Source organism: Mixophyes fleayi, chromosome 3 (genome assembly GCF_038048845.1).
Source record: "Mixophyes fleayi isolate aMixFle1 chromosome 3, aMixFle1.hap1, whole genome shotgun sequence".
Lineage (NCBI taxonomy): Eukaryota > Metazoa > Chordata > Amphibia > Anura > Limnodynastidae > Mixophyes > Mixophyes fleayi.
The window spans coordinates 348,686,861-348,710,172 of NC_134404.1; the positions used below are offsets into that span (position 1 = coordinate 348,686,861).

Below are 23,312 nucleotides of genomic sequence, written 5' to 3' on the forward strand. Positions count from 1 at the left end.
TCCTTACCCATCATCCCCCAGTGTGACCCCATACACCCGTCTACCCAGCATCCCCCAGTGTGACCCCCCCCCCTCGTACACCTGTTTACTCAGCATCCCCCAGTGTGAGCCCGTTCGCACACCCGTCTACCCAGAATCCCCCAGTGTGACTCTGCCTTTGGCTCTCTGTGAGGAGAAAAGCATACAGTGTACCCCATCTCAGCATCTGATCGATTCCTCCACAGGGGACCCCGGCTCGCTGGAGAGACTTCCACTCTGCCACAGTCATCGGTAGTAAGATGTTTGTATTTGGAGGCCGTGCGGATCGCTCTGGACCTTTTCACTCTAACAATGAGATCTACTGCAACAGAATCAGAGTGTTTGACCTAATGACAGAGAGCTGGCTGGAATCGCCCCAGTCCACGCCTCCACCCGAGGGAAGGAGAAGTCACTCAGCATGTGAGCATGAATCATGTCATTGTGATATATGCAGGACACTTATGTGACTGTGCCCCATGTCATGTAGTGTGTGCTGGATTACAGTGTGTCTCCTTCCATGCTGCTGAATGCAGTCCGGCCCTGTGAGGAAATGTAGTATATCTAATGCCTGATTGTTATTTTCTGTTCAATCTATCTATAACACTGTGAATATTTCATGTAACCTTTCAAAGGGTATTTGGTTAACTGACCTGAGTCTGACCTAGACAAGTGTCAATGGTCTGTTAAAAGTAGCCAGGCCCAGAGACAGATCTCTGAGTAGTTTGTGTATGCAGAGGAGTTAGGCTTAGCCAGGCAGAGAGATCAGAGGTGAGAGATTCTCTGAGGTGCCCAAACATATATCTTAGTGATAGATAATTTACTTCGGGGGAAACTCTGTCATTTTGGGAATCGATCTGACTTAATTGAAAGTGAAAATTCCTAAGATGGGGGGAAGAGCCTGTAAGAAGGGTTTATAATCTTCTGCCTTAGACAATAAGGTGTGCATTTCATGAGGGGTCTATCAAGACTGAAATGTCCCATCCTCTTCTTTGTGTTCCCTCAAACACAGCAAGACTACCTCGTAAGTAGTACTGATTTTATTTCATATTTCATATTTTTAAAAAAAATAAAAAAATTTAAACATTTTATTTAAAGAGGAAACAACATGAAAAGATACAATCAACACAATTGACATAAAAATATTAATATTCAAGGTGCCTCCTCTATGTTTTATATTTTTATATCGGTGGGGAGGAGGGGGAAAGAGGAAAATGGGGTGAGAGGTAGAAAGGCACAAGTATTGTTAACACCATCACTAATAAGTAAATATGTAACTAAGCAAACTTGGAACATTGCTAGGAAAAGCTAAGCCACACAATAACATTGACTACGAAAAGTAAGAACCATATTCCAAAAGGGAACTATACGAGGGCAGATCCACCACATCGTACCTCTCTGGCCACATTCCCGCCAGCAGCTCGGAGTGGTCGTAGGAAACATTCGAGACAACTTATCAGGAGTATAGTACCACCTATAGTACACTTTATAGGCTGTTTCCTTAATTAGTGTAGAGATCGAGCTCTTTGCAATCCCCTCCCTGATCTCCTCCCAACATGAGTCATCTGGAGGAGGTCCCAGATCCCTTTCCCGCTCATGTAGGCCTGGAGTATCGAAAGTGTAGTCTATGAGCCAATTATATATCTGGGAGATCATCCCTTTAGTGAGAGGGGAATGTAGACACATATATTCAAAGGAGGTCGGGGCCCGGAGAGCCTCCTGGGGGGGCATAGACATAGTGAAGTGTCGGACCTGGAAGTACTCATAAAAAAAAGCGGATGAAACGGTTCAAACCTATTCCCTCCCCTTTTATTTGGTGGAGGTGTGAGGTCCAGGATGGCCACTGGCTATAAGCAGATGAAAAGGACGAGCTTTAGGCTTTGTGTGTCGAAAGAGGACTTGTTGTCGTCCTTGTCGGGAACCGATAGCAGCTGATTCAAGCGCTGATCAGAAGCTGAGTGTCGGAGGAGGCCGTGGAGAAAGCATCTCTGCTTCAGGAGAGCAGTTATCACTGGACATTACCCCAAATACCTCTGTTGAACCAAGTGAGGAACCTGGACAATTACATGCATGCTGCCCTCAAACAGCTGAAGGATACTGATCCTGTAACATCGCTGCAGCTGACCCAGGAACTCCAAGACGCTGCTGCTGAGCGTCAAGCCGAACGCGAATACCAGTTAGAGCTAGCCAGATTCAACAGCCAGTCGACAGACTGAAGTCCGGGTAAGAAAAACCCATTCCTGAGTGGATTTGAAAGGACTTGCAGACAGTGTGAGCTGGACTCCAGTGAGTGAGGCAGCTATTTAACCCCTTGACTGAGAGGGAAAGCTTTGGAAGCATTTGCACACCTTCCCTAGGAACTGGATGGCGATTATGTCGCAATTAAGAAAGCCTTATTACTTAGTTTCAGCATAACTCCTGAGACTTACCGGCGTAAATTCCGAGACTCAAGGCGCAGTCCCTCTGATACCTGTTAGCACAATTATCATCCATGATGCATTGAGGGGTTACAGGGACTGGACTATGATAAGCTAAAGGATCTTATTCTCTAGGAGCAGTTCCTCACACTGTGCCCAGCTGAGGTGAGAGAATGGGTTGTGGATCGTGACCCTAAGACAGCGCAAGCGGCTGCCCGCCTGGCCGACAAGTACACAGTTACCAGGGCTCCTGTAATGAAGAGTTTGGGGAGCGCCAGGGTAAACTACGTGAAAGAGAGGCAACCTGAAGAATTACCCCTGAGTGCCCCCTCAACCAAACCAGCTGTTGCTGCACTTTTGGGGGGGAGGGGGGAAAACCTGTTTTGGGAACTGTCCGCAGGTGTTTTACATGTGATGAAGTGGGGCACATCAGTGTCAATTGCCCCAAAAAGAAGAAAACCACTCCTCCTGTGGGGGACCCTGCAGGAAAGCCAGTGCGGGCCGTCCTGTGTGCAGGAGGACCCAAGAACGCCCCAGAGACAATCTGCAAGCGGTTAAGGTAGGACACCAAGTCGCACTTGGATTGTTAGATTCTGGCGCAGACCCGACTCTTGTGAGCCCAGAGAACGGTATTCCTGGGAAGACTATTGCTGTGCGAGGAGTGGGGGGCCTACATTCTGCAGTACCCCTAGCTAGGGTGTACCTAGCTTGAGGATCTGGCAGAGGAATACGAGACGTTGGGGTACTAGATAATCTGCCTGCCAAGGTATTGGGGGGGGGGGACCGATTTGGTAATGATGCAGCTGCTTATATAAATGAAGGTGATGTCATTTCTGATGCACTGGTGCAAACTAACCTTAATCTTTCCCAGTAGAACTCTGCGGACCAGCATAAAATAAGTGCAAAAATATGTAATGAAATTTCATGTGCAGCTGAGAATACTCATTGCAGATTTGCAGGTACCTGTAATGCAGAGGGAGGGCTTATGTGTCAATGTGTTTGATGATAATGCTCTTGTTGGAGAGACTAACCCTTTACATCCCCTAGATTGTGAATCTGATCAGGACAAAATGTGTGAGATTGTGCCTAAATGCGATACCATGTCTGCTAATGTTTTAGGTAATCGGGTCAATTTACATGTACCCAATTCTGAAGGTGTCCCAAAGTGTGAAAATGTATCAACTGTATTAGCAGTAGTGACCCGGAGAGCAGCACAGAGGTGCTGGGCATTAACCCCGGGGAGAGTGTGGAGGGAAGTTCACTAGAAACTAATCCCCCCTCCACCCCCCTCCCTCACTGTGGGAGCTTCAGATTCAGGCAGTGATTTGAATGAGCTGCCTCCTGCTCTCTGCAACACTAAGCTCAGAAGTGACACTTTCAAATCAGAACAAAAGACTGATCCCAGTTTAGCTACAGTAAAGGGGAGGGTCAGTCAGGACTGTTTGGAAAGAATTTTGTGGGAAAATGGCGTTTTGTACAGAGAGATAAAAATGTCAAGAGTATGCATCCCGATGTAATTGCTGACAGGCAGCTAGTTGTACCTCAAACCTATAGTGAAGGGTTGCTGAAAGTAGCCCATGAGATACCCCTAGCAGGACATTTGGGTATTGCCAGAACTGCAGCTCCTTTGGTACATAATTTTTACTGGCCTGGTATTCTGACCGACATAGCCAAGTACTGTCGCTCATGCCATGTGTGCCAGGTGATTGGGAAGTCTGGTGATGTGGGGAGGGCCCCTCTCATTCCCCTGCCTGTCATATCAGAACCCTTTGAGCGGGTTGCTGTGGATATTGTGGGTCCTCTAGCCATTGCCAGTAGCTCAGGGGAAGAGTACATTCTGACTGTAGAGGATTATGCTACTAGGTACCCAGAAGCAGTAGCTCTTTCCAACATTCGCTCAGACAAGGTAGCAGATGCCCTTATAACTATCTTCTCCAGGTTCCCAAAAGAAACGTTAACTGGTCAAGGTACCCAGTTCATGTCTAACCTCATGCAGAGTCTGTGTAAAAGGATGCAGGTGAATCATGTAATTACTTCCCCGTATCACCCACAGACCAATGGGCTTTGGGAACGCCTTAATGGCACCATAAAACAAATGCTTAGGACTTTTGTGGAGTCGCAGGGAAGAGACTTGTAGAGGTTCCTGCCGCACCTGCTCTTTGCTTACCGCGAGGTACCGCAGGAATCCACCGGCTTCTCACCCTTTGAACTCCAGTACGGGCACCAGGTGCGTGACCCGTTAGATTTTATTAGGGAAGAGTGGGAAGGGAAACTGATCACCCCAGAAAAGTCAGGGGTGCACCATGTAGTGCAGCTCAGGGACAAAGTGCAGTCCTTAATGGGGATGGCACAGAGCAACCTGAAAGCTGCGCAGGCGAAACAGAAGCTGTGGTGGGACCGCAATGCGAACAAACGCATATTTGTGGTGGGACAAAAGGTTCTGGTTCTGATCCCTATGTGGCAGAACAAGTTGCAGGCTGCCTGGACGGGCCCTTAGACCGTAGTACAGCGCCTCAATGATGTCAATTATGGAGTGGGAAAAAGATGAGGGCTCAAAGAGGCAGAAGGTATCACATTAACATGCTCAAAGTCTATCATGACAGGGAAGATGGTGTATTAGCTGTGTGTAGCTTGCCTGAGAGTGCAAGTGTACTTTGTGTTCATTGTTCTGTATGGTTTTACCCTGTATAGTCTACGGTTTGTACCATGTACGGCGCTGCGGATACCTTGTGGCACCTAACAAACGATAATAATAAAGTGATCAGGAGTCTGAGCCCTTGGTGGATTTAGCAGCTGTTGCTAGAGAGCGGGTTCCCTAGCAGATGCCCACTGCAGTGTAGAGCTGTCTGAGGATCAATTAGGACAGCTAGCTGACACACTAAGGCCTTATCAGTCTCATTTCACAGGGAAACCTCCATGTAGACACAGGCAACCAGGCCCCCTCAGACAGCCAGCATATCGTACTTACATAGGATTGCTTAAAGCCATTAAAAGGGAGATAGATGAGATGCTGCAGCCAGGGATATTTCAGAAGTCTTGCAGTTCTTGTGCTGCCCCAGTGGTATTAGTCCCCAAGAAATGTGGGGGCACCCTGTTCTGTGTAGACTATAGTAGGTAGAATGATGCCACAGTGTTTGATGCTTATCCTATGCCTAGCATAGATGAACTACTAGATCAGCTTGCCAGGCACACTACATCACCATTATGGATCTCAGTAGAGGGTACTGGTAGATCCCATTGTCACCCAAGGCACGTGAGAGGTCCGCATTTATCACCCCAATTGGGCTGTTTGAGTTTTTTTGGTCATGACCTTTGGAATGAAAAATGCCCCTGCGTTCTTCCAGCACCTGTCAATGATCTGCTAGAGGGCCAGGAGGGACATGCAGTTGCCTACCTGGATGACATTGCGGTGTTCAGCCAGACCTGGGAGGAGCACCTGATGCATCTGAATAGTGCATTAGGCCAAATTACTGAGGCAGGTCTGACAATTAAGTCAGAAGTGCCTGCTTGGCATGCGTGAAGTGCGGTACTTGGGGCACTGTGTAGGGGGAGGTACCCAGAGCCAGGCAGGGTAGAGGCTATCACAGCGTGGCCGACCCCTACCACGAAAAAGCAGGTCATGTCTTTCTTTTCTTTTTTTTTTCTTTTTTTTTTTTTTTTTTTAAGTTTTATTTTTGCAAGGTCGTGATAACAACAAAGAAGGAATGACAAAGTGCATACTGATAACAAAGGTAGTCAGGAAGTAACAATATCAACAACCAGCATAGAACATGTGAAGACACTAAGTCAACCAACCTAACAATTTTAGTAGTAACAGGTGACCTAAGGTTTTATAGAAAGAGGAAGAGAATACATAGAGGAGGAAAGGAGAGACAAGAGGAGAGAAGGGAAGAAGTGACTAAATCCATTGTTAGTTGGAAAAAGATCCAAGAGGAATATGAGGTTTTGAGGCTGAGTTAAGTAAAGGGTGGGCACGCCTGGAAGAAGGATAACCATGGGTCCCAAACCTTGGAGAAGGCTCTAGAGGAATTCCGGATAATACTGGTCATGTATTCCATCCGTTCAATCTGACAAATTCTGCTGATTATGGACTGCATGGAAGGAGGGGATTGTGAGCACCAGTCTGCAGCTATTTGGCAGGTAGCTGCCGAAACAATATGCCTGATCAATTTGTTCTCATGTCGGGATGCTGTGGGAGCCCCCATAGGAAGAAGAAAAAAATTGGGCTCCAGGGGAATATCCACCTGGAGAATTGAATTAATTAGGCTTCTTAGGTCATGTCTTTCTTAGTCATGGCTGGGTATTATAGAAAATTTGTGCCCCATTATAGTACCCTCGCCAAACCTCTGACTGACTCAACAAAAAGGAAATTACCACAGATGTTAAATTGGACAGAGGATTGTGAAAATGCATTTACAGCTTTGAAATCTGCTTTGGCCCAGTCCCCTGTGCTACAGGCCACAGATTTCAAATGGAGATTTATAGTACAGACCGACGCGTCTAACTATGGGCTAGGAGCTGTCCTTAGCCAGGTGACAGCGCAGGGGGAGGAGCACCCCATCATTTTTCTAAGTAGAAAACTACTCCCCCAGTAGGTGGCGTATGCTACCATTGAACAAGAGTGCCTAGCCATCGTATGGGCACTGCAAAAGCTACAGCCTTAATTCTATGAACAGGATTTCACCATTATTACAGACCATAATCCTCTAAACTGGCTGAATAGAGTTTCTGGGGATAATGGGAAGCTCTTAAAATGGAGCTTAATTTTGCAGCAATATAACTGCACCATTCAGCACCGGAAGGGCGCAGAAAATGGAAACGCAGATGGCCTTTCATGCCAAGTGGCAGAAGTGGTGAATGGGCAGGAGAGACAGTAACAGGTCACAGTTCTCTGTGCCCTAGGTTAGGGGGAGGTGTGGCGACTATGTAGTATATCTAATGAGTGATTGTTATACATGAATTCTACAGAATATAACAGGTATAACACTGTGAATATTTCATGTAACCTTTCAAAGTGTATTTGGTTAACTGACTTGAGTCTGACCTAGACAAGTGTCAATGGTCTGTTGAAAGTAGCCAGGCCCAGAGACAGATCTCTGAGTAGTTTGTGTATGCAGAGGAGTTGGGCTTAGCCAGGCAGAGAGATCAGAGGTGAGAGATTCTCTGAGGTACCAAACATATATTTTAGTGATAGATAATTTACTTCGGGGGAAACTCTGTCATTTTGGGAATCGATCTGACTTAATTAAAAGTGTAAATTCCTAAGGTGGGGGGTGAAGAGCCTTTAAGAATGGTTTATAATCTTCTGCCTTAGACAATAAGGTGTGCATTTCATGAGGGGTCTATCAAGACTGAAATGTCCCATCCTCTTCTTTGTGTTCCCTCAAACACAGCAAGACTACCGCGTAAGTAGTACTCTGATTTTATTTCATATTTTATTTTTTGAAACCTATGTGCAACCTAATGTATGTCTGTTTATTACCTTTTTGTAAATAAGCCTTGGAATTATTTTTCAGATTAAAGTTATTTAATCTAGCATATTTCTCCGTGATTCTTTGTGAATTTACAAAGCCCACGACGGCTCATGCTACAAGTGTATGTGATTTAATGTGAAACGTTAATAAGTGGTTCCGGTGAACGTAAGGACACCATAATAAATCCTTTGTGGTGGCAGAAAAGGTGTATTCATTAACTAAGGTGACACCAGTCACGGCCAGCTGCTCAGATTGCTGTATCTGGGACAGGCTGGCCCTAATTGCAATTATTTTACCTTTGTATATATTCAAAAGTAAGAATGTGTTGTGACAATGGGCAGACATTTCTGATGCCCACCTTCGGACCTGAATATGGCCCTAAAAGTTGTAACAAGAAACAATGATCACAGTTTGAATGCTAAATCTGACATTCCTTGTGTGTAACTAGTACCACTCGTTTACCAGTGCAGCTTGGGTAATTCTCTAAGCTTTCATTATACCGAAAGTGCTGGAAGAGAACATTGTACCATTCCCGGCATAATCTGATTATGGAAAATATAGAAGGCTGAGACATTGAGAGAGGTACCAGACAGTGGCGTAGGCTTTGGCAAAGAACGGGTTTTACAGGAGTGTTTAGATTGGGGATGGGAGACCCATAATCTGGGAGCAGCACGAGAGAAGTCTTGGAGGTGTAAGGGGGAGACGATGTGCAGGTCCGTTGCAGAACAGAGCGGGATAGAACATGTGCATAAATAGGTGAGAGGACGGTGTGGTTGGGGGCTTTGTAGTGAGTTGGGGGTTGAATTAAATTCTGAAGGGTATGAGGAGCCAGTGCAGGGATTGGCAGAGGTAATGGTGACAAACTGCAAGATGGATTCTCAGGATCAATGTACAGTCAGTAATACTCCAATAATGTGTGTCTGTTGCAGTTACATATCGAGGAGAACTGTACGTGTTCGGTGGGTACAACGCTCGGCTTAACCGCCACTTTCAGGACCTGTGGAAATACACCCCCGGTAAGTGGTAATTCTCGGTGTGCTCTCTCCTTCTACCTCCCCTTGTGTCGTGGTCATTTCACTCCAGATGTGCGAACTGTTGGGATGTGAAGGGTTACAACTCCCTGTGTATTTTCTCCAGTTTCTACAAAATTAGGCCATGAAGGTGCAGTAAGTTAAGGGGCTAGGTGCAAACCACATTTGAGGGGGTCAATATGTGGGGAACAGGGAGGTGATGTGTGGGCCGGACAGGTGGGAAGTATAGGCGGGCAGGCGGGAAGTATAGGCGGGCAGGCGGGAAGTATAGGCGGGCAGGCGGGAAGTATAGGCGGGCAGGCGGGAAGTATAGGCGGGCAGGCGGGAAGTATAGGCGGGCAGGCGGGAAGTATAGGCGGGCAGGCGGGAAGTATAGGCGGACAGGCGGGAAGTATAGGCGGGCAGGCGGGAAGTATAGGCGGACAGGCGGGAAGTATAGGTGGACAGCATTGAAGGTTGGTATGGAGAGCACTCCGGTAATGTGGGGAGCAGATTTCTAGGCAGTTGGTTGGCTAAACCTGTGATTCCTTTTTGATTTGTCCTTTCTCAGAGTTGGGGCGCTGGCAGCGTGTGGAAGTCCAAGGAAAAGGTCCCTGTGCCCGTCGCAGACAGTGTTGCTGCATCGTGGGTGACAAAATCCTTCTTTTTGGGGGCACCAGGTGATAAGAATGGGAAAAACTGTCTAACTAATAGTCCAAGATTTATACTGAGGGGAGGAGGGACCCGGGTAGAGCTTTATACTGAGGGGGAGGAGGGACCCGGGGAGAGCTTCATACTGAGGGATGTAATTTTGTTGCCTTCGCGTCCAGAGCACATTTCTGTTTTGTTTTGAGTGTTAAACAGAAACGTTACACACTTTGTCCCAACGTTAAGCAGCAGGGATCTCAGACGTGGACTGTATGTAAGATGCGTTCTAGGCAACAGCTAACTTACCAGCCACTATTAGATCCTAGCACCCAATTAGAGATCCCCCTTTAAGCAATCAGGTGGTTGGGAAGGTTGGAGGGTCCTCTCAGCGGCAAACACTTGGGACATGGTCTATAGTGATAAGCGGGTCGCAGGTTAAGGATTATAGTGATAAGAGGAAAGTGAGGACAAGATGTTTCATTGACGGACCTTCCTATAGCTTTCTCTCTTCTTTCCCAGCCCTTCTCAGGACCAGGATCTCCAAGATGAATTCTACCTAATGGATCATTCAGACTTGTATATTCTTGATTTCAGTAAGTATTAGTACTGTGTATTAATGGATAGGTAGAAATACTGGAGGTGTGTTATTTTGCAGCAGTCGTCCATCTCTCCAGCTCAAATGTGTCCACAAAAGTCTGTGTGTTTATTATGTACATTTTAATGTCCAGCTACTGTTCCCGGCTGATTGTCCTGGAGGACAGAAGATGAAGCTCTGTCAGATAGCTGGGAGGCGAGTACATTACGCTCCGCTTGTATATGCGTCACACCCAATCAGGCGAACGTTAATACCAGCGAGTGATGTCAGAGGATTAAACAGTTTGATAAATTTATGTTTTCTCAACCTAACTCCATCCAATAATATACAGATAAAAGCAGAAAATGACGTTGATGACCTCTGAGTGGGGACGCTGCGTCGGACAGACTGCGCCCGGACCTTGCTGAGTGGGGACGCTGCGTCGGACAGACTGCGCCCGGACCTTGCTGAGTGGGGACGCTGCGTCGGACAGACTGCGCCCGGACCTTGCTGAGTGGGGACGCTGCGTCGGACAGACTGCGCCCGGACCTTGCTGAGTGGGGACGCTGCGTCGGACAGACTGCGCCCGGACCTCGCTGAGTGGGGACGCTGCGTCGGACAGACTGCGCCCGGACCTCGCTGAGTGGGGACGCTGCGTCGGACAGACTGCGCCCGGACCTCGCTGAGTGGGGACGCTGCGTCGGACAGACTGCGCCCGGAACTCGCTGAGTGGGGACGCTGCGTCGGACAGACTGCGCCCGGACCTCGCTGAGTGGGGACGCTGCGTCGGACAGACTGCGCCCGGACCTCGCTGAGTGGGGACGCTGCGTCGGACAGACTGCGCCCGGACCTCGCTGAGTGGGGACGCTGCGTCGGACAGACTGCGCCCGGACCTCGCTGAGTGGGGACGCTGCGTCGGACAGACTGCGCCCGGACCTCGCTGAGTGGGGACGCTGCGTCGGACAGACTGCGCCCGGACCTCGCTGAGTGGGGACGCTGCGTCGGACAGACTGCGCCCGGACCTTGCTGAGTGGGGACGCTGCGTCGGACAGACTGCGCCCGGACCTTGCTGAGTGGGGACGCTGCGTCGGACAGACTGCGCCCGGACCTCGCTGAGTGGGGACGCTGCGTCGGACAGTCTGCGCCCGGACCTCGCTGAGTGGGGACGCTGCGTCGGACAGTCTGCGCCCGGACCTCGCTGAGTGGGGACGCTGCGTCGGACAGTCTGCGCCCGGACCTCGCTGAGTGGGGACGCTGCGTCGGACAGTCTGCGCCCGGACCTCGCTGAGTGGGGACGCTGCGTCGGACAGTCTGCGCCCGGACCTCGCTGAGTGGGGACGCTGCGTCGGACAGTCTGCGCCCGGACCTCGCTGAGTGGGGACGCCGCGTCGGACAGACTGCGCCCGGACCTCGCTGAGTGGGGACGCCGCGTCGGACAGACTGCGCCCGGACCTTGCTGAGTGGGGACGCTGCGTCGCACAGACTGCGCCCGGACCTCGCTGAGTGGGGACGCTGCGTCGGACAGACTGCGCCCGGACCTTGCTGAGTGGGGACGCTGCGTCGGACAGTCTGCGCCCGGACCTTGCTGAGTGGGGACGCTGCGTCGGACAGACTGCGCCCGGACCTTGCTGAGTGGGGACGCTGCGTCGGACAGACTGCGCCCGGACCTTGCTGAGTGGGGACGCTGCGTCGGACAGACTGCGCCCGGACCTTGCTGAGTGGGGACGCTGCGTCGGACAGACTGCGCCCGGACCTCGCTGAGTGGGGACGCTGCGTCGGACAGACTGCGCCCGGACCTCGCTGAGTGGGGACGCTGCGTCGGACAGACTGCGCCCGGACCTTGCTGAGTGGGGACGCTGCGTCGGACAGACTGCGCCCGGACCTTGCTGAGTGGGGACGCTGCGTCGGACAGACTGCGCCCGGACCTTGCTGAGTGGGGACGCTGCGTCGGACAGACTGCGCCCGGACCTCGCTGAGTGGGGACGCTGCGTCGGACAGACTGCGCCCGGACCTTGCTGAGTGGGGACGCTGCGTCGCACAGACTGCGCCCGGACCTTGCTGAGTGGGGATGCTGCGTCGCACAGACTGCGCCCGGACCTCGCTGAGTGGGGACGCTGCGTCGGACAGACTGCGCCCGGACCTCGCTGAGTGGGGACGCTGCGTCGGACAGACTGCGCCCGGACCTCGCTGAGTGGGGACGCTGCGTCGGACAGACTGCGCCCGGACCTCGCTGAGTGGGGACGCTGCGTCGGACAGACTGCGATCTGACCTTAGCACTTCTCTTACGCTGACGTGTAACTGAAACCAAACATAAGAAGGAAGACAGAACACAATACATTACACTAATCCATCTTTACATAACAATCACTGGCAAATGTAACACCGTAATTCAAAGAAAGTCAAATCAATGCCACCATTACCCTGATGCATTGTCTTAAAGTGGCTAATTAATTTGGGAACACCATTGAAAGTTGTAACACTGCTACTAGGCTCCTGTAGCCTGAGATATATCTTCTTGTCAATATAAAAGACGCCACAAACTGGTTAGTACTTATGCCACAAAACCCCCACACTAGGCAGATCTCGGCATCATGGATGGTTCTCCAAGAAGGGCCCTGGTGCCAGGTGTAGGTGCAGACCCAGAGGCCAGTAAGAAGACACCATGCTAGCAGCCCCTCTTCTCCTGTGTCCCCAGCTGCAGAGAAATCCTGTCTAGCTAAGGTGGGATCACATAGGAGGTAGTGTGCTTGATTTTAATGCACATTTACTGCTGGGTTCTATGTTTGTTGGTACCTAGTACTATTTTCCATTTTGTGTACCCTGCTCTTTTTCTGACAATTTGGATAACGGGAGTAATTCCAGGTCGAGGACCAGAGGTGCATCTTCAATAACTGTTTATACATTTATAAAATGTCCGCTGTCTGTCATGCCTACTGAATTAGTCACCTATCTGGCGGAACCAGCCATGGCAAATTCCCTGGCGCAATCTATAGCAGAGCTTTGGTATTCCAGCGACTGAATCCATGAATCTGGGCATGTTAAGTCATCAGGTTCCTTACTTACACCATTAGATGAAAGGTTTGGTCAAGTCTGTACATGTCTAGTAAAGGTTTTCTCAGCTCTAAGAGAGGAATCTGGTGAATTCCACACCGTCCAAGTCTCATAAACTTCAGAGTACTAGCTTGGTCCGCTCCTGGGGTAGGTCTGATACGGAGTAAACCTCTAGTTCAGCTAGGAGTCAGCAGAGCCTAACAACAAACTGTTTATGAGGAAGAAGAAGCAGCCACCTTCCTTTCCTCCTTCTCCACACCTTTAGCGAAATTGTCAAAGACCATTATTCTGATCAATAATACCACAGCTTTTAAGGATGGTATGGATAGAGAATTTGAGACCATTCTTAAATCTATTTATGTTGCGGTCAGTGCTTCTCTGAGACCTATTTCAGCCTAAGATTGTGTCAAAAATGAAAAATGATTAGAGCAGTTATTGGAAAGTTTACAGTGAGGGACGCCTAGGTCTGAGTTAGCCAGTTGGCTGAACATATCTTGGAGGTGTCTAACTGTCTGGGAGATGTGGCTTATTGGAGCCAGAATTTCAGCTTCAGTGATTTCTCAAGGCTTGGGAATCGGACAAAGACGCTAAAGAGACCCTGGACTCTACCATTTTCGGGTGATGTCTTATTTGGCCCTGTGCTGGATAAGATCATTAAACAGATGATGAACAGGAAGAATACCTTCCTGGGGGTAGAATTACAAAAACCACAGAGTTCTAGGTTCTCACCATTTTGCACTTCCAGAAAAGAAAAGTCAGGTGTTGAGAGGGCAGTTCTCTGCTCCCCTGGGAGCCCAGTTTTGGTCTGCATAGAAACAGACGGACAATCTGCCCACCCAGTAGTGATATCAGTGGGATTCCGTTTGCTACTCTACTGGGATCAGTGGTTCAATTCTACTTCAGATTCCTAAAGGAGGAGCATTTGTATTGGGGATATGTCATCAATCTCCTCAGGGCACCTCTCCGATGTAATTACACTTGCGGCCTTCCTGTGGATCAGGTGAGGTGTCGGGTGTGAGAAGCCATTCATATGTTACTTAATGTGGGTGTGATAATCCCGGTACCAGTAGAACAGAGACGGACAGGTTTCTATTCAAATCTGTATCTGGTTCAAGAATCAAACGGGGGTTTTTTTCTGCCCATTTTGAGGACACTCAAAGGTTGGACATCTGTCATCAACGTCATGGAATGGAACGAGTTCTTGATCTCCATGGATGTCAAGGATACTAACTTGCATATTCTAATTTGAAAAGGTCACCAATGCCTCATCAGAATTGCAGTTTAGTACCACCTTTTCCAGTTTCGGTCTCTGCCTTTTGGCCTTGCTTCAGATCCATGTGTCTACACAAAGATTATGGCTATCATGCCTGGCTTTTGAAATTTCTGGAATGTGATGATGATCCCCTACCTGGATGATCTCTGAAGCCAGAGTCTCCGACTTTGCTTCAGGCACATTTTACAAGAGACTGCACAGTTACTAGAGACCCACAGTTAGATTATTATACAGGTTCCTACCCAGAGGTTAGTTTTTCTTGGTCTTCTGTTTCACGTTTGACAGCAGAGGGTGTTTCTTCCAGGGGACAAGAGAGACTCTCTTACACAGACTTGCAAGGTGTACTCATGTTGGCTTTTTGGTTTTTGTTCTGTATAAGAGTCCTTGAGAAGATGGTATAGACATTCGAAGCCATGCTGGTTGTACTGTTCTAAATTGAGCTCATATTGAAATGGGACAAGTTGCATCTTCACTTGGGCAGAAAACACATCAGTCTGTCTCCAGAAATGCAGTGGACAGTCCTGTGATGGCTGAGGGATACTACCTCAGTGGGGGTAGTACTTTTGCCATATGAAATTGACAATTTTGACTGGATGTCAGCCTTCAAGGAAGGGGGTCAGTCGAGCTTCATTGTCAGTGATCCCCAGAGGCAGGATTGAGACCAACACCAATCATCAGGGAGGCATGTAGGTGATCAGCAGGATAATGCTCTGGGTAGATCAAAATGTTCCCATAATATCTGCTCTATTTATACCAGAGGTGTAAAACTGGGAGGCGAATTACCTCAGTGGGCACGTCCTGCATATCCGCCTCCCCCCTCTCAGAACTAGAGTGGTCCCTCATTCAGAACATCTTCCAACGAGTTGGGTCATCCAGATGGCAACAGGAGGGCATCTCGACTGAACCACAAGGTGGAGCAATTTAGCTCAAGAACCAGGAATTCCTTGTCAACATAGTGGGACCCTAACCCTATTCACGCTTTCTCAGAAAGGTAAAACAAGAAGGGGTCTGGGTGCTGTTGGTGGCACCAGACTGGATAGGAAGGTTATGGTACATGAACATTTTAAAGATGATGGTAGGTCCGTTTTGGGGGCTTCCTCGGCAATGAGGACCTGTTATCTCTTCTTCGTGAGAGCTGTGGCACAGGGTTTCAGGTGAGCAGCTACATAGTCCTTGGTACATACTTTTACAAAAATTTTCAGATGTAATGATTTTGTGGCTACAGATGACCGCTTTGGCCAAAACCTGCAGTGCACTGCAATTCTGTGAGTGATCCCACACGAATATAATGGAGATTCCTGCGGGTTGGGGATATAGAAGAGAGGAGCAAAGATATATTGAATATTTAAAGTGTCAAAGTTCTAATGGAGCATCATTAATTTATGCGCATCATAGTGTTGCACTGCTACATCCATGTTATAGACTTTGTTACCTCCAGTTCTATGTCTGTTCTGTGCTCAATTTAATAAAATTGTAGTTACACATTATTACGCGACTGCTTGCGCCATGTGCCACACTTCATCTGTAGTGTTAATCTTGTCAACTGTTTTTTTTTCAACATAGGGAGCCTGGCATGGTCAAGCACAATTATTGTGATTTATACATTATTATTATTATTATTACCATTTATTTATATAGCGCCACTAATTCCGCAGCGCTGTACAGAGAACTCACATCAATCCCTGCCCCATTGGGGCTTTCAGTCTAAATTCACATACGCATGCGCGCACACACACGCTTGTTAATTTGTTAGCAGCCAATTAACCTACCAGTATGTTTTTGGAGTGTGGGAGTAAGCCGGAGTACCTCGAGGAAACCCACGCAAACCCGGGGAGAACATACAAACTCCTCACAGATAAGGCCATGGTTGGGAATTGAACTCATGACCCCAGTGCTGTAAGGCAGAAGTGCTAACCACTGAGCCAACAAGCTGCCCCAATTGTGTGACAATTGCTTGATTGCACAGTTTGTCACAAAGAAATGTGTTCTATTTGTATGAAATCAATTTTACTAAAGCATAAAAACTTTTATGTAGACACCCACTATGCATTAGGGGTCTACATAAAAACCCTAATGAGAAAAAAGGACTGCATGCTGAGAATCTGATATTAGAGATGGCTGTCTGCTGACCTTTATGACATTGATGGTGGTACTCGCTATTACAACTGTTTAAATTCTGACACTACTTACCTGGGCACGATGAAACCGAAGACCATATCGTCAACGGAGCGGAGAAACTGACAGCTTGAAAGGAAGACTTTACTAAATTGCAGCATCCGATGACCTCAGATTGAAGAGACACTGTCATCCGACCTCTTAAGGTGGTAATTTAAGGAAGCGCTGCCTGTACAATGTACAGGGCTTATTAAACAACCTTGTACAGGCGGCTCCTCTTCAGCTGCTGCATTTTAGTAAAGTCTTCCTTACAAGCTGTCAGTTTTTCCACTCTGTTGACGATGAGGTCATCGGTTTCGTTGTGCCGTGGTAAGTAGTGTCATTATATAGTACCCAACCCCAAGCTGGGGGTCCGTTTATTAAGTTAGAGGACTGCATTCTGGATGTCTGTAGATGGGTATGACTGGCTCTGGGTATTGTGCGAGGGAACCGTGACCCGGGCCCTGGGTATTGTGTGAGGGGACCGCGGGCCGGGCCCTGGGTATTATGATGGATGTTGGAATCATGTTTATGACTGTCTTTGTCTTTTCCAGGTCCTAGTTTAAAGACTCTGTGCAAACTGGCGGTATTACATTATAATCTGGACCAGTCGTGTCTGCCCCATGACATTAGGTGAGAAGCTGGTGTTTATGGGTGTATTCATGTCTTGTTGTTGGGGTACAGTGACTGGTCTTTCCTCCCTTGCCTGTGACTTACTCACATCTTCCTTTTTCTTGCAGGTGGGAGCTCTCTGCAATGACAACTAACAGCAACATAAGCCGTCCCCTGCTGTCATCCCACGGATAGTAGGGCCAACACTGTGCACACCCAGTGTTACTGTGCACTCACAGACGTCGCTATTCCAACCCCTTCCAATGTCTATATGTAACAGAACTAACACGCTCCCCCACTGCCTGCACTTATCATGTACCCCCGTCCTGCGTCTCCTGAGACATGTTTTATAAATGTTCTTCTCTTTGTCACATGGGAGCTACAGATATATAATTTCAATAAAAAAATTCCTTTGGAATGTGTAATTTGTGGGTAAGAATTTGTGGATCTCTTACACACACAACATTTCATGTATTCTACATCACAGCACCCAACTGCTAAGAAGACCTGACATTACCCCATTATGCCCAACGCCACCTTTCTACCTGCGCGTACTGCTGCTTGCTCTGGAGACCTGCGTCATCCTTATATAAATCTACAACCTGCTCCCCAGGGTCCGCAATAACAGACTTGAACAAATTCCCCTTTATTAATAAACGAATTGTGCTCCGGAGTAGAAAATCCACCATGACTTGGGTGACAGTTGTTGGCGCCTCTGTTCAAATAACGGGGATCAACAGCCCGTCGTGTGGACATGACTGTTACAAACGTACAGTGGACACACCGGTGGCGACATACCTTATTCATAAATAAACATACTACATGTCCCGTCATCAGGTATAATGTGCACAGGGTATAGGGAGGTTTACATGACGTTAATGAGCCTTACTGTGAAGCCAATGCGTTGGTTCATTGTAAAACATACATCGTTCAGTCACAACATTAAAATCACTGACAAGTGAAGTGAATAACATTGATTATCTCTTTACAATGACACCTGGCAAGGGGTGGGATATATTAGGCAGTAAGTGAATTGTAAGTTCTTGAAGTTGATATGTTGGAAGTAGGAGAAACTGGCAAACTTAAGATTCATCGCAACTTTGACAAGGGCCAAATTGTGATGTTTAGACGACTGGATAAGAGTATCTCCAAAACGGGGCAGGTCTTGTGGGGGTGTTCCTGGTATGTAGTGGTTACCTTCCAAAACTGGTCCAAGGAAGGACAACCAGTAAACCTGCAACAAGGCTCATTTATGCAAGTGGAGAGTGAAGGCGCCCATCTGGTCCAATCCCACAGAAGGGCTACTGTAGCACGAATTGCTGAAAAAGTTGGCTATGATAAAAAGGTGTCAGAACACACAGTGCACAGTTTGCTGTGTAGATGCAGACCGGTGAGGGTGCCCATGCTGACCCCTGTCCTGTCTAATATGCCGAAATTCCTACAATGTGCACGTGAGCGCCAGAACTGGAGCAATGGAAGAAGGTGGCCTGGTCTGATGAATCACGTTTTCTTTTACATCATGTGGATGGCCAGGAACATGTAGGTTGTTTACTGGGCAAAGAGATGGCACCAGGATGCACTCTGGTGCACTATGAGGGATATTATACAGTAAGTGAATAAGAGACTATGAGGGATATTAGACAGTGTATAAATGAGACTGAGGGATATACAGTCTAGACAGAGGTTACGAGGGATATTATACAGTATATTAATGTGAATAACAATATTTATGCTTATCTGTGATATCCTAAAACCTTGCTGTGATTTCCTGCATCTCACCGTGGACATCTGACAGCAAGTCTAATTACCCCTTCCTTTTCCTTAAGGGGTATTGGACACTCACATCAAAAGGTCTAATCAACATGAGATTAGCATGGGTGCTTTCTTCCAACAGTTGCAGAATACACATTTCCTCCAAAGAAAAGAATTATCCAAGAAAAGTTGCAAACCCCAAACAAGGCATTACCTTACACCAAGATATACAAAAGACTTTCTAAACAAAGGCTTATTGTATCAGATATATACATCAGAAATAATGTATTTCCTCTAGCAAGGTTAAAACAAATGAGTTTCTTCCCTTGTCTCAAAAATAAAGATTTCCCTTACCAAAATATACACAATAACAAAAAATAAGTGCATTTGCAATTATATAAATAAGTGCCCTGCGCTATTTCCTTTCAATAAATTTATACCATACGTTACTTATAAGTGATCCAGTCACAGGGATATTGTACAGTATATGAGATATGAGGGATATTGTACAGTACATGAGATATGAGGGATATTATACGAGGCTGATGTTAGCTTCTTATTCGACCAACCTATTATTCACTTCTTATTCACGCTCCAGCTTATTCAGAAAAGCTTATTTTTAAAGGATTAAATCAAATTGGATCACTGATTTCATGTCAGAGTGACACTAAAGGGTATCGCTTACATAAGTTATAATAGTGTTTACACTGCCCCAACAAGGTTTTGGGCATGAAATCAGAGGGCATAGTCACCATATTTTAACATTTGGAATAAGTAGCTGTAGTTTTGCAAGGGTTAAATGGCGTTGGGCCACACGTTTGATAGCGGAAAACAACAAAGGGTGGTCAGTTATATGCAAACCACTAGTCTTTTGCCTGGCCCAACACTGTTTTGGGCATGAAATCAGGTGGCAAAGTGAGCATTTTCATTCTTTTGAATAAGTAGCTGTAGGTTTGCAAAGGTTGATTTTTTTTTTTTCAATTAAAAATTGCAACAAAAATAAATCCCATATCGCTTTGTTCAAAATAAAATAGACTATATACAACATCAAGGAGTAAAATGGACCAATAGGAATGAAACTTAACATTATCATAACACCCAATTCTCCTACGATCCCTCCACAAAAACTACTGCATCACTTCATAAATGCTAATAAATATATACATCAAAGAAACATGACACCCCTAACACAATACTCTGCATCACAACAACCCAGTCACCAATCTAAAATATCCCCAACACACCCTTTACTGTCAGGAAATTAAAACAAACTTTAAATGTATGTAAACCTTACTAAAAAAAAGGGATTTCCTCAAAATCTAATAGTGGAAGAACAGGAAAGATAGCGAAGAATCGACAGACTGGCAGATGTTAGCTACCACCTAGGGATGTCTCAACCTCCGCCAGAGTCTACCCCAGCTCACAGCATCCATCCGGGCCCTCTCTATTTCCTTATTTTCCAAACCTCGAGCAGAATACTATCCACCACCTCACTACAGGGAAGGGTTTTGCACCTAATGGACACTAAACACTGCACTCCATGTGTGAAATCTAACAACTGTGTATAGGGTATCATAGGGTAACACTAAAGGGTATATACAACCTTTAGTGTTAATCTGATGTGAAATCAGTGATTCAAATTGATTTAATATATTAAAAATAAGCTTTTCTGAATAAGAAGCTGGAGCGTGAATAAGAAGCTACTTCAGCCTTGTGGATATTATACTGTATAGTATGTGAGATATGAGGGATATTATGCAGTATATGGGGATATTGTGCAGTATATGGGGATATTGTACAGTATATGAGGGATATTGTGCAGTATATGAGGGATATTATACAGTATATGAGGGATATTATGCAGTATATGGGGATATTATACAGTATATGAGGGATATTGTGCAGTATATGAGGGATATTATACAGTATATGAGGGATATTATGCAGTATATGGGGATATTATACAGTATATGAGGCATATTGTGCAGTATATGAGGGATATTGTGCAGTATATGGGGATATTGTACAGTATATGAGGGATATTATACAGTATATGAAGGATATTATGCAGTATATGAGGCATATTGTGCAGTATATGGGGATATTGTACAGTATATGAGGGATATTGTGCAGTATATGAGTGATATTATACAGTATATGAGGGATATTATGCAGTATATGAGGCATATTGTGCAGTATATGAGGGATATTATACAGTATATGAGGGATATTGTGTAGTATATGAGGCATATTGTGTAGTATATTAGTGTGATGAAACGGGGTGCTACTGGACTGAGAACTTTGTATTCATCACCCGTTTCTCACAGTTTAATGTACTTTTTAATCCTTGGCCCAGTCTAAGTATATACACCAGAGCATCGGTGTATTATGTATATTATTATTCATGTTATTAGGTACATTTTGCCCTTGCTATTACCTGTGATATTGTATATAGTATAAATATACAGAATATTGCCATACTGTGTGATAATAACAGAACGGCAGCAGTCAATTTGCTTGTGTTAGCTAATGTAATTACCATTCCTCTGAAAGGTCTATTGTATAAGATGCAGCTGAGATTTGGTTTGTAATCAGAACAATGTCTGAGTTAACTAGTTTTCAGCCCATGTTAATTAGCTAGGTCAACAGGTAATCTGAGAGGTAATGAGGTTGGAACTTCTAAACGATATGCAATGTGCCTCCACAGTAATTTATTGGTTGAAATAGCATGAGGAAATATATCAATATGTATCAATATAAATGTAATTGTATCAAAAGGTATCACAGACTTATATTGTGTAACACTGCTGATATAATGTGTCAAAAGTCTTATTGTGTCATGTAAGCGTGCAGTGTCATTCCTGGATGTACTTTTGTAACCCCATGTGTAGTGTATCCAGCCAAACAGCTAATTGAGTCAAGCCATTCTATTGTATAATGAAGGTAACAGGGACAGTATGTCTAGCAGCTAAAGTGTTGACTGGGAGACCCCTTCTGTAAAGGGGAGGTTTGAGACATTTGACCCTACTTCCTGGGTACACAGAAAATAATATAGGGAGAGGAGAATGCCAGGGGAGCTATTCTAGTTTGCAGGATCCTGGTGTACAAGACATCAGTGAAAAGGACTCTGGGCCAGGCATTGTGGTGCCGCTGGAGGAAACCCTACCAGGACAGGGACGGTGTGAGCCAGTAACCCAGGCTAGGGGACACCATAACTGTTTGGTAATCGGTAGTGGTGATATTGCGGGAGGATAAGACCCTGAAAGAGACAGAAATTATTACTTTGGAGTGCTGACTGCAAGAGGCTGCTGGAGGATACATGCTACTATTTACCCTGTATCTTGTGAACGTCTTGTGGTGTTGTGCTGTCGTAATAAAGTCTTATTTTGGATATATTCTGGTCTACCCGAGTCAGTTGAATCCCACAGAGGGTAACTGCCATCCCAGCTAGGGGTGGTATCCTCACAATTAGGAATATTATGCAGAATATGAGGGATATTATACAGTATATGAGGGATATTGTGCAGTATATGAGGAACATTGTGCAGTATATGAGGGATATTATACAGTATATGGGAATATTAAGTAGTATATGAGGCACATTGTGTAGTATATGGGGATATTATGCAGTATATGAGGCATATTGTGTAGTATATGGGGATATTATGCAGTGTATGGGGATATTATACAGTATATGAGGGACATTGTGCAGTATATCAGGGATATCATATAGTATATGGAGATATTGTGTAGTATATGAGCCATATTGTGCAGTATATGGGGATATACAGTATATGAGGGATATTATACAGTATATGAGGCATATTGTGTAGTATATGGGGATATTATACAGTATATGAGGGATATTATGCAGTATATGAGGCATATTTTGCAGTATATGAGGCATATTGTGCAGTATATGATGGATATTATGCAGTATATGAGGCATATTATACAGTATATGAGGGATATTGTGTAGTATATGAGGGATATTATACAGTATATGGGGATATTATACAGTATATAAGCCATATTATGCAGTATATGAGGGATATTGTACAGTATATGGGGATATTATGCATTATATGAGGCATATTGTGTAGTATATGAGGGATATTGTGCAGGATATGAGGGATAGTATGCAGTATATAAGGAATATTGTGCAGTATATGCGGGATATTGTGCAGTATATGAGGGATATTATACAGTATATGAGGGATATTATACATTATATGAGGTTTATTGTGCAGTATATGAGGGATATTGTGCAGTATATGAGGCATATTGTGCAGTATATGAGGCATATTATACAGTATATGAGGGATATTGTGT

General features: G+C 46.0%; 1 protein-coding gene and 1 long non-coding RNA gene across 2 annotated transcripts in view; both read left to right on the top strand.

Annotated features, from left to right (window-relative positions):
* Window positions 1–212: 212 nt before the first annotated feature.
* The window catches only part of KLHDC3 (kelch domain containing 3), a gene marked incomplete at its 5' end in the record, with an annotated part of 37,454 nt that continues 14,354 nt past the window's right edge, over window positions 213–23,312 (top strand). The window contains 6 exons of the mRNA XM_075200985.1: window positions 213–438; window positions 8,836–8,922; window positions 9,488–9,596; window positions 10,084–10,157; window positions 17,171–17,249; window positions 17,357–17,422. Of these exons, the coding sequence (XP_075057086.1) occupies window positions 213–438; window positions 8,836–8,922; window positions 9,488–9,596; window positions 10,084–10,157; window positions 17,171–17,249; window positions 17,357–17,422 (641 nt within the window). The remainder of the gene's footprint in view (window positions 439–8,835; window positions 8,923–9,487; window positions 9,597–10,083; window positions 10,158–17,170; window positions 17,250–17,356; window positions 17,423–23,312) is intronic.
* LOC142145059 (uncharacterized) lies at window positions 3,217–7,972 on the top strand. The gene is made up of 2 exons (XR_012689818.1): window positions 3,217–5,081; window positions 5,198–7,972. It is a non-coding gene; the product is annotated as an uncharacterized LOC142145059 (long non-coding RNA).